At 43.0% G+C, this 17,921-nt stretch overlaps 1 protein-coding gene and 1 long non-coding RNA gene across 3 annotated transcripts in view; one reads left to right on the top strand and one right to left on the bottom strand.

Moving 5' to 3' along the window:
- MYO1D (myosin ID) overlaps positions 1–17,921 on the bottom strand; it is a 266,476-nt gene that overhangs the window by 88,110 nt on the left and 160,445 nt on the right. For both annotated transcript variants that reach the window (XM_067556265.1, XM_067556264.1), the window contains exon 21: positions 17,143–17,297. In XM_067556265.1, coding sequence (XP_067412366.1) covers positions 17,143–17,297 — 155 coding nt within the window. The remainder of the gene's footprint in view (positions 1–17,142; positions 17,298–17,921) is intronic.
- LOC137158488 (uncharacterized) lies at positions 5,686–14,964 on the top strand. Its single transcript, XR_010921433.1, has 3 exons — positions 5,686–5,818; positions 10,184–10,289; positions 14,828–14,964. It is a non-coding gene; the product is annotated as an uncharacterized lncRNA (long non-coding RNA).

The raw sequence follows: 17,921 nt of genomic DNA, 5'->3' as shown, positions 1-17,921 counted from the left end.
AATCTGGAAAACTGCCAAGCTGGGGCTTGTTATTTTTGTGGGGAGGATGGGGAAGGGGGAGAATGAAGGGGGAGAAAGAATCACAAAGCCTCATCACAAGCAGAGCACCTCGGTCTGATATTGGCCTGGGCTCTGGGCAGAGAACGCTGGTGAATTCCAGGAAGGGGTGATCCTTGCTCCTGCACGCTGCCAAATCTACTGGTCTGCCTCCATGTCCCATGAAGAAGCATGCCCCACAGTTCAGTTTGTTGGATGAGGGGAGGGTGGGGATACATGAGAAGGAAGGAATAAAATGGGGGGGGGGAAGTTACTCTTGGAGATTGGATGGAATCACTGGTAGCCATCTCTAGAGTAGCAGGTCTTCACTGGTGAGGTACAACTCAGGAGGGGGTTATGAGGGCTTCCCCAGTGGGTTGCACCCATAAGCTGAGAAATCAGCTAAAATCAGCAGTATTCAGCAGCAGTCTGGTGGCGGGAGGAAGGAATGACTCTTCTTCACCTGCTGTTGATCCCCCACCCTTCACCCACTCCCAGAGCAGCTCTTAGTCCCTCTTTCCCAGCACAGAAAGGGCTCAGAACCAGTGCCCGAAGGGACAGAACAGACAACTTCGCAGCCTCTCAAAACAGTACTTCCCCTGCCCTGGAGTGAGCACTGAGCAGACACAGGATAAGAAGAGGAAAGAAAATCATCCCCCACAACCTCCGCTCCCACTGGTCTTCTCCATAGCACCATTTTGGATATACAATCAACAGCATGGTTACGGTAGAACAATTGTTCTGTGGCTCAAAGCTCACATTCCGTTGCTTTGTGCAATATGGTGGGATGCATGAGGGTTTTTCAGCCATTTGATGGGTTGAGAGCCAAAAAGAGAGTTAAAAACCACAGCCCTAGAGAACCTCAGCTGGCTCCCCCATCACTTTTACTGAGAAACTGAGTAACGTCACTTAACGGTTGTGTTATTTAAAAAAGGAGAAATCTCTAGAGGGTAAAACAACCTGCATTAACAATTCAGGTCCCTTAGCAGGAGTAAACATCTCACTAACATCTTACCAAGTTAACAAGGTTTCCATTTCAAAACTGTATTATTGCTGTTTGACCCAGATATGCACCATGTTAGTTTTATGCCACGTTAATGTCAAACAATTTGCTGAGCGTGAACAAGAAACTTGAAGGTTTGAAAAAAATCTTTATGAAAGCTGAGTTCTCTCTGCTAGGTAATGTCATATGCACAGAAGAAATCAGACAAAAAAAGCAAACTGAAAAAATAAATTCCATCATGTGGCACCATATGAACACCAACACGGGGTCATCAGCAGGGCTGGAACCTGTAGATCCACTGCATATCTCTGCCATTGGAGGTAAGGAAGCAACTGACAGCAGTAGTAGGTTGTAATCCTCTGTGGGACCAGCACTAGAGGGGGATGGGACATACTTTGCCTGTGGATTTCAGAGATATTTGCTGACAGCAAAGGAGTGGTGACACAAGAATCTGGACTCTGGAGTCTAGTGGTCACAGACTTTGGCCTGTTTCCTCCAAGCTTGACCCCGTCTGCCCCATCCCCATCCCTGGCTCCTCATCTCAGCCCCATTCTCCTTGCTACCTAGGAACCAGTCTCCACTTTTCAGGTGTCTCATCTTACTCCCAGGCTCATTGCTCGGGAAGCCCTAATCTCCCCCTCAGGATTCCCCATTCCAGTCTCCTTGCCCAGGCAGGCCCAATTCCTTGCCTCTGCTCCCAGTCTTCCTCCCTGAAGTCCTCCTCCAATCTCAGTCTCTCCACCTCCTCTCCAGATCATTTCTCAGTATCCCCCATCCCGGGTTGTTTGCCCTAGTCTCTACCTCAACAGCCACAGTACCCCTCCCCACCTTCTCAGCAGGTCTGTCTCTCCTTACCCCTCTCTCTGGTTCCCAGTCCCAATCTCCTTGTCCAGCAAACCCCAGTCTTCCTCCTAGCTTCTTGTTCAATCTCAGTGTTCTCACACTCCCCAGCTAGCTTGGCCTACAACGGCATGTGGCCCATCTGCAACTGCTAGTAGCAAATATCCCAACAGCTGGGGATGGGACACTGGATGGGAAGGGCTCTGAATTACTACAGTGAATTCTTTCCCAGGTGTCTGGCTGGTGGGTCTTGCTGACATGCTCAGGGTTGAACTGATCACTATTTTCGGGGTTGGAAAGGAATTTCCCCCAGGTCAATTTGGCAGAGATCCTGGGGGATTTTCGCCTTCCTCTGCAGCAGGGGGCCTGGGTCACTTACAGGTTTAAACTAGTGTAAATGGTGGATTCTCTGTAGTCTTGAAGTCTTTAATTGTGGATTTCAGTAACTCAGCCAGAGGTTATGGGCCTAATGCAGGAGTGGGGGATGAGGTTCTGTGTCCTGTGATGTGCAGGAGGTCAGACTGGATGATCACAGTGGTCCCTTCTGACCTTATGGTCTATGAGTCCCCCCGTTTCCCTCACCAACTCCCAATCACAACCTCTTTGCCCAGCTAGGTTAACCTCCCCGTCGCAAGCTCCTACTCCCAGCTGCCAGGGGAGAAGGAGACTTTCTTGTCCAGTTAGTACCAATCTCCACTTCCCAAAATTCCCATCTCACTAGGCTCCTTGTCTCAAACTATTCTTTTCCCTGCCCCCTCATCTGGCTCTTGTCCCCTCTGCCATGGTTTGGCTGCTTCTGTTCCACAACACCTGGGTGCCAAAAGGGAATCCCTGAGAGCACAATAGAGACAGGCTCCCTGCTCTCAGTTCTGGTGTCCAACCCACCTTGAATTTTCTTGGCAGCCTTTAACACATCTCCACTGAACACGTGCAGCATGATTTTCAGAGGCTTGTAATTCAGCCAAATGTTTGTGGATTTTTTACGGGGAAGGCAAAAGGCACACTCCCTGACAGAAGCCGCCTCTCCCTGCCAAATTTCAAATCCCTGTTCCAAAGCATGGAGGAATTAGAACTTCTTAACAGAACAGTTGCAAGAATTTAACATTGCAAAACATTTTCCCCAAACCTCATTCTCTGAAACCACTGAACTATTTTTGCAGACACTTTTCAAAAATTTCAGCCTGAGAAACACCAGCATGGAAAATTTCAGCCCAAATAGTTTAAGAGCTTGGCAAAGGTGTAAGAAACTGAAAGCAAACTCTTACAATGAAAAACATCAAGCACCTTTAACTACAGGGGTTGCTGCCAGCTCTGCCTATAATATCCACATGAACACAGCTACCATATTAATATAATGTGGCAGAGTGATACATAAACACAACTTGCAAGTTAAATATCCATTGTTCATTTATGTCCATAGACTTGAGTAAGCAGAGGAATGAAAGTAGTAATTAAGAATTCCAACATATAAACTGTTTGAAACCTAGTTCAAAGGAACTATAATTAAATTAACCTTGCTTCTTATATCTGCAAAATGGTATTTAATCTGGAGTGACTGTGTACACTGAGCCTTTAAAAAAAAAAACTTGATTAAAAAAAGATTCCAGCACTCATACCAAGGTGGTCAGGAAATACTTTTTTTGCCCCATGCAGGGACCTCTCCCACCATTTTCTTTTACAGCTAGTGGAAACATATCCTCAGCTGCCACAAGTGTGGAGTGTATCAAGTGTGAAGGACTGCTCTGAAGTCACATTACAGGGTCACTATCAAACTGGAGATTTCACGGCTGGATCTGCGCTCTTTTCATGGCCACCTCTTCACAGGCACCACAGAGAAACATAATACTTGCCAACTGCACGCAGTGATTTTCAGCTAACAACAGTTTAATGAGGAACTCTCTCAAGCAATGGGTCAGTTAATCCCTTTCACAGAGAGGATATTTTTACTTCTAGAAAACTGAAGCCAGTGGAGAAAAGATAGTATTTCCTTTTATTTATTTGGATGTGTAGGCTTTGCTTTGATAGGGGAAGTCCTGGTGTTGTGATGAATATTTAAGGACAGAAACTTACACTCTTCCCCTATGAGATGTGATCACTATTAACTAGTTATTTGTATTGGCATGTCGGAAAAGGGATGGCTGGTGACCCAGCTTTCATATTTGACTGGCAGTGCAGACAGGTGCCATCTGAAACATCAAGTGAGATGGATACTTTGCGTATCCAAGGGAAGACCAAAAGACAAGTATTTGCCTACCATTCTAAAATATTTGCAGAATTATCTGGGTAATAGGAAGCCAAGACAGGGCTTATTTTTAGATTTAGATGTTTTCCAGTTAAATCAAGGAAAAAATGGGTACAAGCAAAAAAAGTTATACCATTATCTGACGTATATAATATTTTTAAACTGTCATCTATGTATAGTATTCTCTTGCTATGAGGAAACATCTCTCACACATTTAACTATGCTGGATATATGACAACTTGGGACACCTGATTATCTACCATACGGCATATCTAGCACAAAGAGAACACCAATAGGGAGTATATGAATGTCCATAAGGGCACAGGATCTGAAGTATAGTCAATACATGGAAAATTCACTAACTTCTCAGCTGTTCCCAAGATTAGGGAATTTTAAATAATGTGGATGTTTAACAGATTAAACAGGATTAGGCATAGTTGGGAAAAGGTCTGTCTATATTCAGACACCAGTTTGAGAGCCGGTACCCAAGCAATTTCACATGACTCCAAGAAAAGAAAGTATCACAGTCTATGGTACTACTTTTCACAATCCCCAATAAGGCTTAGAGGACAAAATACATGTTAAGCTATAAATCAATTGAAGATAGTGAACAGTAGATTAAAAATCACACAAATTTCACAGCAGGTAATTTGTCCGATACAACTTTTTATAAAAATATTTGATTTCGGATCGTCTCACACATTATACAACTTTGGGGACACTGCGCTCATAATACACCTTCCTGCTCTGCAGTGTCATGGCAGTGACATCACTAACAGCATGGCAGATTTAGGGTACCCCAATATCTGACAGCATTAGGTATTCTGCCATCTTGGATCCACCAGGAAAGACTGAATCTTTGTGGCTGCTTTTCAGAATTCTGAAGCTTTATTATGAATTTATACTATGCTCAAGCTCCTGTCAAATGAGCTGTATCATCCCATCTCAGATAACCTATTTAAAACATAATTTTCAATTCAAATGGTGAGGAGGGGCTGGAAGGGCTTACTCTGCAGAGTGAATCCAAGATAGCAATCCACTGACAACCACTGAAAGCTGAGTTCTGCTCCCCTGCCTCATTTCCTCTAACACAGTACACAAATTTTGCAATAAACCAGATACACACTTATATTTATTGATAAGAAAAGTGTCATAGCAAAACTTCTCAAAAGGCAAAAGTCAATCCTGGATTTGATGATGCCAAATATGGATTCCTGCCAAAGGCCAACTCTGCGAGTCACAAAAGCTCCAGTGCTCTGGTCCCCTTGCCCTACGGTTCTGCACACAAATGGCTGACACCAGCCACCACAACAGCCAAAGCCAGCCAAGACGACGCTTGCTGCTCTGCCTCCAAATCCCTCAACACCCACCTGAAGAGACAGAGCAGCTGAAGCGCAAGACTCAGCAGCTCGCTTGAATTCTTCTTTAGGAGACTGGTGGAATCTGAAGCATTCTGCAGCTTTCCTCCCCGGGGATATTCATGGAAATGGGGAGTTAGTGCATTCTGCTCACACCCCCATCTCCCCGAGAAGGCACTGATGAAGAGAAAGGACATTCTGCACTATTCTTTCCCTGAAGATTATGAAGGAATGGGGGAACTGTGAATTACAGAGAATAACTTTGGAAAGTCTATCCCCTTCCTTCAACACTGCTCCTGTCAGGGAAAGAGAGACCGCTCTACAATCCTTTTGTAACAGGTAAATCAATGCCAAACAAATCAAGGCATTTATTAGAACAAGAACTGACTCGCTCGGAGGGCAAAGGCAGTCAAAATATTGTCCATAATTTATTTTCACATACTGTACTATATTATCTGTTATATGATCCAGCATTTTTTGTGCAATGCATCCAAAATAGGGCGACCACCTGTTCTGAATCTCTCTGTATAGGATTAGTTTGCAGGAGGTTTAGAAATGCCAAACTAGACTTAGACAAGGAAGATAGTCTGTGTCAAGAGATGGTGATGATATACTGCAATTCAGCTGTGAGACGGAGGCCCTTTGGTGGCTCACTGCTCTGTGTCAGCAGCTTTGTGTGGGTAGACATAGTCACTACACCTAATACACTGCTGTCATAATCTGTGTTTAAAATGTGTCATGTAGGATAGCATTGGAAAATTAATAACTCACTGACCATTAATATTCTTGCATAATTGATGTACAGGGTGTGCAAAGAGTTATGAATATGTGCTAGAATTATGTTCTTAAAATGTGCGCGGCAAGCAATGCATTAGTTCAGTCTGTTCAAGACAATTGAATCTGTATTTGCCTGGCTGATCAGCCTGGTTGCCTGGCAGAGACAATGAAGGGGGTATTTACATAAAGGTTAAACAAAGCCATCAAGCTAACAAGGGGAGAAAGTAATGACTCTGCTATCACCAGCATGGGAAGAAACAGCATAAAGTCTTCACCAGACTGCAGAGCGTCTCTTCCCAGAAGGAAAAAAGGAAGTGTATCTGGAAATACATTTGATTGGACTATAAAGATAGAGAGTCTGTACCCCAAACAATAAGCAATTGAATCAACGGACTGTATACAATCTTACTGTATTATAGAAGTGTATCAAGTAAGGTCTTTTATCCTGTGATGCACCATTGAGAAATGCATGTATTAATACTATATCCGAAATTATGAATATTCACTAATATTATACTTCAACATCGGACCAAACAAAGGGAGAGAAACTGGTTCTCTTCTAGACAGGAGGGAAGGCAGCTATTTATCCTATCTCCTATGTAAACTAATCATGGTGGAAGCAAAACAATGGAAGCCTTATTTACATACAAATCAGCAGGGGGATGGGAAAGAACAGCATAAAGGTATCCTGCATCTGGGGACAAGACAGTGGGTTTAGGAAGATATAAGGAGAGAGAAAAAGCCATCTTGGCATCCATCACTGACAGATAACAAGGGGTCAGAACTCTCGCAAGCTGAGAAAGATGGGTCCTTCGAGCAAGGGGTTGAAGTCACTTGGAACTGAATATAGGTGAGAAACCTTCATAGGCAAAGGTCTTTCACGTAGGGAGACAAGAAAAAGCAGCCGCTTATATCATTGTGGAAGGTCCTGGCTGAGAGAAAGTCATCCATTGCTGGAAATAAAAAGACTGGTAAGAAATCTACCTTGAACCAAGGCTGTAGCTTATTGAACAAAGTCTTAGCCACTAAAAAGTGTATTTTATTTTCATTTGCTTATAACCATTTTGTCTTTCCCCCTTGTGCCCGCACTCACTTAAAACTTCCTTTTGATTTTTGTATTAAATATATTTGTTTTACTTTTAATCTAAACCAACCCAGTGCTGTGTTTGAACAGAAGTGATTTTTAACTCCAGTTAAAGTAATAAGCTGTCCTTTTGTCTCTTTAAAGGAGCAATGAACAGTATTAATTCTCTGAGTTTTCCAGGAGAGGGCTGGACAGATGGTTCAGGACAGATGGTTCTGGTGAAAGTAGAGACTGGGGGTGTGTTTGGCAAATCCTGAAAGTAGTAGGCAAGACTGATAGAGACCAGGGTGAGGTTCTTGTATGGTAGGCAGGCTGCTGGGGTCAGAGTGCTGAACCAGGGGTGCATAGCATACAGACACTCAGGGAACTTGACTGTGGGTTGTCAGTGTCCAGGCTGAGAGTCACAGCAGCCGAGCTTTTAAGATACCTAGAGTTGCAGGCCAGGCAGTGACAACCCCTCACTAGTCTAGGTTGCACCCCAAAATGTTACATCATCACATCATTTCATGATACAGGGAAAAGAGCAAAGACAGAACGCATAGTCCTAGAGCAATATTCAGTCTACACAACCCAGAAAGCAAAACCAAATTGAACTGGGTATAAGAGGGGAAAAATAACGTTTTAACTTAGCCTTAAACAAAACATTACATACCTGATGAACCAAACAAGTCAGAACATTCCAGATTCAAAGGCATCACACTTACCACCAGGTAATTGCACCTTCAGAGCATATCTAAATTATCAGAAGTCATGTAATGTAACATTTTAGAACACAGACTAGTACCTGCTGCACTTGTACTAAGTCATTATCACACATAGGAATAGATTAAACCAACAACATTTACTAACATTATAAAGCAGACATATGAATTTACTGCAAATATGTCTTTACCTAACAAAGGAATCCTTGAGTCTGGAGACTGACTGATGGACTAACCATGGCTGTTTGGACATGGTTAACCCAGTCAGTTGTCCTGACTAGATTCTTCTGTGTGAGAGAAAACACGGTGCAAGAAAGTAGCAAGATAACACTGTACACATCAAGCACAAAGTGATCTACAGACATGAAGAGAAAGCTGAAAAACTGAAGAGAAATAAAGTTGAAATACAAATTAAGATCATAGTCCCTAGAAGTGATCGTTTGCAACTCCCACATGGCTCAAAGCATGTCCCGGCCCTGAATATGCATCCTTTGGCAAACAGAAGCCAAAGGACCAGGGACCTTAGAACCAGCTAGTGAAGTATCCTGGATATTATTTCACTCTTTTAGACACCTTATTATACAAGAAAAAGGAACAGTTACATACTGTAACTGCATCACATCTCCAAGAACCACAGACATGTATTTCACTTAGGTGTACGCCTGGTTCAAATGAAACTGAGAGACTACTTTGGACAAAAATTTTGGATGTGGTCATAAAATTACGTTGCCTTTGGAGAAGTGTGTGTACGGAGGCCCTCCATTAGAGTCTGCAACTCGTACACCCTCTTTGCGGACGTAATTGCTACCAGGAACATGGTTTTCTGACCAGAGGGGCAGTGGACAAGATGCTAGGGGCTCAAATACAGGATCCATTAGAGTCACCAAAACAGTGTTTAGGTCCCACAAAGGGACCGGTTCTCGGACCGGAGGATAGAGACAGAGAAGCCCTCTCGTCACCATAGCATTGGAGAAGACTGACATTCTTAAGGGCCATTCATGCATCTCTGGACCCTGTCCAGTGTTGAGTCCGGACGGTCGGAGGGGTTGAGTCCCTTCCTCAAGGAACCTGAGGGTGAGGTCGAGAGGATAATCGGTGCGGGTGAGAGCCACGCTGAAGGGTATCTCATCCCTAGATCTGAGTTCTCTTCCACCCTCCCATTAGGGCTCGGCTTGAAGCTGACAGGGACCCTTCAAGTGAGGAAAGCCTCTGAATGGCAAGTCCAACTGCAACCTCCTCGTGGTGAGAGTTGGTAACTGGTGGAGAACCAGGCTGATTGTGGAGGGCGAATCCCCCCCCCCTTTGGGGAGGGATGGGGTGGGCATCCCCAACATCTCTGCTCCCCTGGTAAGGGTGAGACTCCCCTAGGCATGGATTAGTCCCCCCTGGCAACGGGTAGCTTCCCCCTGGTAAGGGTAAGTTCCCCCTGTGGAGGGTTATATCTTTTAATTATGGAGAATAATGAATATGAATTTTATACCAAATTGGCGCTGGGTAAACAACACCCCCGCCAGTGGCTTTGATGCCCCAGCCAGTAGTGTAAAATATGTTAGGGGAATAATTCGTAGAGCTGGACCGTTGCTCTCTCCTCATTCTACGGAAAGAATAAAAGAGGGAGGGACCGGTTTTATGGATGCACAAAATCTCCAAGATGGAGAGGTAAAAAATGTTCCGGAGGAACAAGACTATTTTAGTGAGAGCCAGGTTTTAGATTTTACATTTTTACTGATGGTTTTTACTAATATTTTATATTAGTGACTCAGAGATAGACAATCTTAAATCGAGCTTTTATGATAAATATTTAAGTTCATTTAATGATCTGTATTTTATTGATTCAAGTAATTTTAATATTTTACAAAATGTACAAACTGATTTTACAGAAATAGATAAAATCATCCGTTAAAATATTAATATAGATCTTAGTAGGATAGGTAGGTTGAAGGATAGCAGCTTGCATAAAGTATTTTATTTAGAGTATCCTGTCGATTGTTTTAATTGTCCTATATGTCCTCAAATTTTATCTACCTTTGGTAAATGGGCTAAATATATTAACGTTGTACATAAAAGTATGGCCATTAGAGTGGTATGCAAGAAATGTGGCAAGCACTCTCAGTATCACAGTATCGCTTGTCATTACCCCAGGTGCACATCCAAGGAGGTGGACAACTCAAATAGGAAATACACCTGTACGGTCTGTTTCCATACAAGATCAGGGCTGAGTCAGCACATCAGACACAGACATCCCATGGTAAGAAACGAACAAAGAAAAGAAGCTAGAGTGGTGAGAAAAGCTATTCGCTCTTGAGTTGGACTGAGGCTGAAATTGAAATGTTACTCCAGCTCGAAATTAAATATGCTGGAATTAGAAATATTAATAAATGTATAGAAGGAGAATTAAAGACCAAAACCAACAAGCAGATATCAGATAAGAGGAGAGACTTGGCCAAAAAGAAGGTAAAGAGTGAAAATGATTTACAAGTTTGGGGGGGGGGAGGGGGATATTTTAGAAGATTTACCCCCACGGGAAAAGATAAAGTCATTGAAAGATCAGATTTTAATTGATATAGTTTTAAAGTCTTGTGGGGGGGAGGGAGGGGGAAATGGTGTGCAGATTTTAGATAACTTAGATTTTATAGAAAAGCAGTTAACTGGACCCGCAACGGCAGCTGTAGGGTGGGGTATGTTAGAGGAGTTGTGTAAATTATTGATGACTCCCCAAGAAAAGGAAGGTAATTTGGAAGTTAGTATTGGAGTTCATAATAAACAGGTGATAGGAGGGAAAGGATGTGGAAAAGGGGATAGGCCTCCAACAAGTTTTAAAAGAAAATATGCATCAAAAAAGGCTAAGTTTAGATTTTACCAAACATTATTTGAGAAAGATTAAAAAAAGATTAGCAAGATTATTATGGGTGAACCTGATAAAGCCAAATGTAGTATTCCATTACAAGAAATTGAATTATATTATAAGGATATATTAGATAAGATTGGACATGGAAACACTAGAGGGTGGCCACCAGTAAAGGAAAAAGCGGATAATGAGGTCTTAAATAATCCAATATCGACAGATGAAATTAGGGAAGCCTTGAGAGAAATTAGGAAAACTAGTGCCCCTTGCCCAGGTAGAGTCAAAGTTAGTGACCTATGGGATCTTTTTAATATAGACACCCGCATTTTAACAAAGATTTTTAACATATGGTTTTTAAATAAGCAAGTCCCTGAATGTTTTAAAGGAAATCGAACTATTTTAATTCCAAAGGTACAGGATCCCCAGGCGTTAAAGAAAATATCTTCCTGAAGGCCCCTGACTATAGGCTCTGTATGGGTGAGACTATATACTAAAATTTTAACTAAAAGACTATCTATGGCGGTTAAATTATGCCCTAAGCAAAAAGGTTTTATATCTGCTCCTGGGTGTGAAGAGAATATTTCAATATTAGAAAAATTAATTAAAGGAGCTAAAAGAAATGGGGATGAAATTGCTGTAGTTTTCGTAAATCTTGCCAAAGCATTTGATTCAGTGGGGCATGGCCATATTTTAAAGGGTTTAAAAAGATTTGGTGTTTGTGAGAATTTTTTTAGAGATAATTAGGGATTTGTACACCATCGTTTTACTAAGATTTGTGTGGGTGAGGATAGTACAGATTCTATTTTAATTAGAAGTGGGGTTAAACAGGGACATCCTTTTTCCCCAATTTTATTTAACATAGCTATGGATCCCCTTTTAAATAGATTAGAGAACGATGGTAGTAGATTTTTAGTTCAGGGAAGGAAGATTACAACACTAGCTTTTTGCTGATGTTATCGTAATTTTAAGTAGCTCATATGAGGGAATGATTAATAATTTAAAAATTTTAGATTATTTTTGTAAGAATTCTAGTCTAAAGGTTAATGTTAAAAAGACGAAGGGTTTCCACATTTTACTAGGTAATGATACATATGTGGTTAATCCTAAAGGAAAATGGGGACTAGGAGACCATTTTATTGATTACATTCAACCTGGAGAAACAAAGATATTTAGGAGCTAGAATAGATCCATGGGTAGGTGAGGCTAATATATCCCCCAAAGAGAAGTTAATAGAATGGTGTGATAATTTATGTAAAGCTCCTCTAAAACCAGCTAAAAAATTGATAATTTTAAAAACATATGTTTTAACTAGATTTTTTTATGATTTGCTTTTAATTGAGCCACCATTTTATGTTTTAAATGAATTGGATATTTTAGTTAGAAAAGTTCTTAAAAATATTTTGTGTCTCCCACAATGTGTTACTGATGGATTATTTTATGCTAGAATTAGGAATGGGGGTTTAGCGATGACAAAATTTAGTGTGCAAATACCTAATACGTTGATCCGAAAGTGGAGAAGACATATTGTCTCCAGCGATGATTGGATTGATTTGTCCTTTTTATACGCTGGAGAAAATTTGATTGAAAAAATTTTAACATATAGTGCGAGTACTGCTAACCCCAAGACATGGCGAAAAGAGTTTTTTAGATGGAGTGGATTGAGGTGTTAGGGAATAGGGATTAAATATTTTAAGAATGATTTTATTACTAATTAGTTTTTAAAATATCCATGTTTGGCCAAGTCCTCCTTTTTGATTACTGCGTTACAAATGAGAGCGAATGTATTTCCACCAGGGAGACTCTAGCAAGAGGAAGAAATAAGGAAGGTGCTTTATGTAGATGGTGCGGAAAGGTTAAAGAAACTATTCCGCACATTTCAGGGTAACGTATTAAGACGAAGGACGTGAGAATTAATAGACATAATAGAATTGTGAAAGTGTTAATTGACAAAGTGAGTAAAGTGGGATGTAAGATATGGGTTCAGCCTTACCTTCGAAATAAAGAGGGTAGGCGTAGAAAACCAGATAGTATCATCGAGAAAGAAGGTATTGTTACTGTTGTGGATGTAACTGTGCAATGGGAGGACAATGTCGACAGTATGGAAGCAGCCCATATTGAGAAAGCAGAGTACTATTCCGAGTTGGAGGAGGACGTGAAAAAGATCACAGGAGGTAAGATCATTCACTTTCTTGGGTTTGTAGCTGGGGCAAGGGGCAAGTGGAGTGAGCATAATGACGAGATTTTTAAAATTTTAGGTATAGATAGATGTAAAAATTTTAAAGAGAGTATTTGTAGGCTTGCCATGTATGCCACGGCCGATACGTTGGCTCTTTTTAGTGAAAAGCAGTGATTCCGGAGAATAATTTCATGTATCCTGCTAATTTTAGATATATTTAATTCTCCATATTCAAAATTTTAATTATGGGCTTTAGTTATCAATACTACTGTCCCATTGGCCATCATTTATCTGTCCTTATATATATATATATATATATATATATATATATATATAGGTTTTAATTTAATAAATATTTATAGGTTAGATTTTAGAGACTATTTTTAAGTTACTGAATACTGGATTGGACTGCAGACTGGCCGCAGAGTAACCAGGAAAGGACAGGTATTTACACCTGTACAAATGCACCCCCTCCCCCTCATTCTACAAGGGATGCATCAGTCATGAGGAATGCTGCTGGTAGCATCTGGAAGAAGGGACTCCCTTTGTCAACATTGGCTGAGTTCCTCCACCATTTCAAGGAGTCTCTGACCCTGGAGGACAGCGACAGTGGCCTTTGGAGAGAGTCTTGATTTGACTCTGTATACAAGCCAAACAATATCTGGAGGCATCGCATGTGAAACTTGGCATGTGGGATTACCATGGTGCTGTCTGCCATATGCCTCAAAATTTGGAGATAACACTTGCGAGCTGTGTTGAGCTATGTCTGTAAGAGATACCAATGATAGGAACCTATCCTGAGGAAGGAAGGCTTTGGCCTATAGAGCATCCAGGTTGCCCCTATGAACTCCAGACTTTGGACTGGTGTAAGGGTTAACTTCTGGGTACTGATTTGTAGGCATAGCTCCCTGAATGAGTGTACTGTGTGCTCGGTGTCTCAATGAGCCTTCAGTCATCCAGGTAGGGGTAGATCATAATCCCTCAAGAGCGTAGATGAGTGGCTACTACTGGGAAAACTTTGGAGAACACTCTCGGAGCTGAAGACAGTCCAAAGGGTAGGACTCTGTATGGGTAATGATGGTTTCTTAGGTAAACCTTAGGAAGCATTTGTGAGCCAGTAATATTGCGATGTGGAAATAGGCATCCTGTAGGTCCAGGGCCAAAAACCAGTCTCCCTGATCCATTGAGGAAATGATCATTGACAAGGTAACTATCTTGAATTTCTGAGCTTTGATAAACTTGTTGAAAGCTCTGAGGTCTAAGATGGGTCTCCAACATCCCTTTCTTTTCGGTATTAGGAAATAGTAGAACTCTTTACCCCATAGATGTTGAGGTATTGGTTCTGTGGCACCTAACTGCAGGAGGTAGTCTATCTCTTGCCATAGAAGACTCTCATGAGAAGGGTCCCTGAAGAGAGATGGAGAAGGGTGATGTGGAGGGTTTAGGGAGGCGAAGTTGACGGAGTAACCAAGGTTGATGATTTCCAGACCCATTTTTCTGTGGTTATGTACTCCCAGCTACTGCGGAATGCTACCAAGAGATGGCCAAATGGGGTAGATAGTTAGGAGTGGTCTTGCGGCACCATGACCTGCCTTTCAAAAGTGTTTTTGAGCGGATAGTTGAGTAGAGGGATGGGCCCCCAAAGGTTTGCGCTTATAGAATTTATTTCTCTTTCTCTGAAGCTCGTAATTGTGTTGATGTGTATATTGGGACGAAAACTCTCTCTGATTGTATTGACCACTAAACAGTCTCTTTTGTCCTCGAGTGTAGATAACCAGGGACCTGAGAGTAGCCCTCAAAACTTTCAGGGAATGGAGCAAAGCGTTGGTTTTCTATGTGAAGAGATTTATGCCTTCAAAGGGAAGGTCCTCAACGGTTGTCTGCACCTCCTTTGGGAACCCTGAAAGATGGAGCCACAACACTCACCTCATCACCACCTCCATGGAGATGGTCCTGGCTGTCGTATTAGCCACATCAAGGACCGATTGTAGGGCTATCTTTGCCATCAACTGTCCCTCTTGGACAGTGGCCTTGAAAGAGTCCTGAGAGGTTTCTGGCAATTTCTTAATAAAATCATTGAGTCTATTATAGTTGGCGTAGTCATACTTGACCAGTAATGCCTAATAGTTGGCAATTCTGAATTGCAGGGAGGCTGAGTATGCCTTCCTGCTGAAAAGGTGTAGGCACTTCCAGTCCATCATATGGCATTTCTGGAATGATGCTGCCGACCTTGTGAGTTGACCAAGTCCACCACGATGGAGCTGGGGTGGTGGGTGGGTAAAGAGGAACTTTGAGTTCCTGGCAGTGACACCTGCTTGCAGGTTGGGGCTATTGAAGCTGGGGTTTGCCATACAGCCTTGGCTGAGTCCAGGATGGCCTGATTGACTGGCAGGGCAATTTTGAGGTAGCTGAGGCATGTAGAATGTTTATCAGCTCATGCTGGGTGTCTTGCACCTCCTCCAGACGTACATGGAGGGTGCCGCTACCCTTTTTGCCTGAAACTGCCTGAAGTCATCTGCCAAAAATGGTGCTGATGGCATGACTGCGTCATTGGGGGGACAAGGAAGATATGGCCTTGGGTACAACCTCTTCCTCCATCCCCCCCTCCTGTTCTTGGATATCTTGAACTGAGGCTTGTGATGCTGCGGCTGAGGGAGGATCCTGTTTCATGCTTGGCGTGCCTGAGGCTGGTTGCAAGTGTGCTGCCCAGGCATCCCAATAAGGCCATTGTGGCATAGGGCTTAGTGGAGGTGCCCATACCAGGATGGTGGCGCTGCCATCTGGTGATATATTCCCAGAGCCTATTGGTAATGGGTCCTGTAGGAGCCTGGAGGGAGTACATAGAGCCCTCATCTGGCTCATTCTCTGATCCCTCGCCCAACAATGGCGGGGCAGGATATAGCTATGGGGAACTGTCCCTTGATTGGCTTCTGGAACTCTGTTACCAGGGTGCAGAATGTGGGGGCCCTCTCAGGTTGTCTGGTCTTCAGACTGCGGGCCATATCAGTACCAACCGCCCCAGCGTCGGTGAGAGGGATCTCGCCTGTGCAGACCTCTCTGGTGCCAAATGAGCCAGTGTCGCTGGTGGTACCGAAAGGGAATTGCATACTGGGAGTGTCTTAGGGTGTTTACCATGGTCCTTTCATACTGTGGCCAATGGGCCTGTGGGCTTATCAGCGGTACCTGATGGTCTACAGGAGGCCTGGGCACTGAATTGTCTCGGTACCAGGGAAGGGTCAGAAGTACTCCACTGTCCCATATGCCAGCACCAGTTCCGTGCTAGTCCACACTTTTCCTGAGGGAGGTGGAAGAGTTGCCCCAAGATCTGGAGGTGTCTCAATTTGTCTTATATGACCTTTTGCTCGGTACGATCAACAGAGAATGGCTCCTCCATTTCTTCGGAAAGACATCTGTTCCAGAACGTGAAGCGGCAGTGCTCATGGAGCCCAAGGGTGATCTTCAATCTGATGACAGCCTCAGTACCAGATAAGGTTGCATGGCCTGTTCGAGCAGGTGCTGCTTGAGGCAAAGGTCCCGAGCCATGTGAGTTCTTTTTTTGAATGATCTACAGATCGTGCAATGCTCCTTGAATTGGGCCTCACTGAGATTGATCTCCACATGTGGTGCTTGCTCTCTGTTGGGGATTGTTCCTCCACACGAAGGACAATGTGTAAACCCTGGTGAGGGCATCACTGGAGAAAGACTACTAGCTAACACTAACTACATACAATAAGAAACTAGACTAAGACTATCTATGAGCTTGAGTGTACAACCATGGTCAACAAGGAACCGAAGGGTGTCAGGGTGTCACTGCCTCATATAGCCAGGGGAGGGGCCACAGTCATAAGGTGCGAGGGCTACCCCTCTACAGGTACTGCTATGCAAAAATCTCTGGTTCTGGTGCCTTGGGCACACACACACCTAAGTGGAATACACATCTGCGCCTACTTGAAGAATTGCTGCTCATCTATAAATACAGCATAATAAGTTAGCACTGATACAAAGCAAGTTCATCAAACAACTCTAAGGGAAGTCACAGATCTGATGAGCTGGACTCTGAATCCTCAAAAGAAAACTGACCTCCTGAAGTGGATTGCCAGAACTCCAATCAGCTCCCCGATTCTGCTTTCATTAGTTGGCTGACTGCTGAAGAGACAGACAATGAGGTCTTTGTTATCCTTTGTGTGGAAGACCACAAGTTGATCCTTTCCATTGGAGACACTCAATCCCGTCAACTGCAGAGAGAAAGCACAGAGTAGTTTTATGGCACACACCTTAGTAACTTTCCTCCACTAATAATATACCTTTCCCGTCTTTAATATTGGTCATCTACGTCAGTCCACTACTCCATCATTTCCGGATTCAGCTTTGAAGGGATCACAGAATTAAAGTTATCAAGCTTGGCTTTTTCAATGCGCCTCCTGACAGCCCAGAAAAATGCAAGGCAAGGAAGGGAAGATTGAAAGTACACATTACCCTGGAAGCCAGCAGTTGACGTAAAGGACAGGAATCGACTCCGGAGACCTTACTCAGTCTGGCCCAACTCTCTGTGGGATTACTAGTGGTATTTATTATTGGTATTATCATAGCACCTAGGAGCCCTAGTCATTGACCAAGACTCCACTCATTTAAGTGCTGTGCCCCCTTCTGACACTGGAGGAGCCTGTTTCCAATTGTTACGGGTGCCTACCACCAAGTATCTTTGGATGGATACCATTATGCCAGGTGGCAGCAGGCCCCCAATCCTGATTTTCCTTTTCAAAGGAAACGAGCAGCAGAATGATAGCACGGCTGAGAGTGGTTTTTTCCCTCTCAAGTGAACAATCTAATGAAGCCCTTTGTATTTAACAATATGCAGA

The sequence above is a fragment of the Emydura macquarii genome, unplaced genomic scaffold, assembly GCF_026122565.2.
Source record: "Emydura macquarii macquarii isolate MOO-44397 ecotype Brisbane River unplaced genomic scaffold, CSIRO-AGI_Emac_v2 contig_1692, whole genome shotgun sequence".
NCBI classification, from domain to species: Eukaryota; Metazoa; Chordata; order Testudines; family Chelidae; genus Emydura; species Emydura macquarii.
This window is presented reverse-complemented; position numbering and strand designations above follow the sequence as displayed.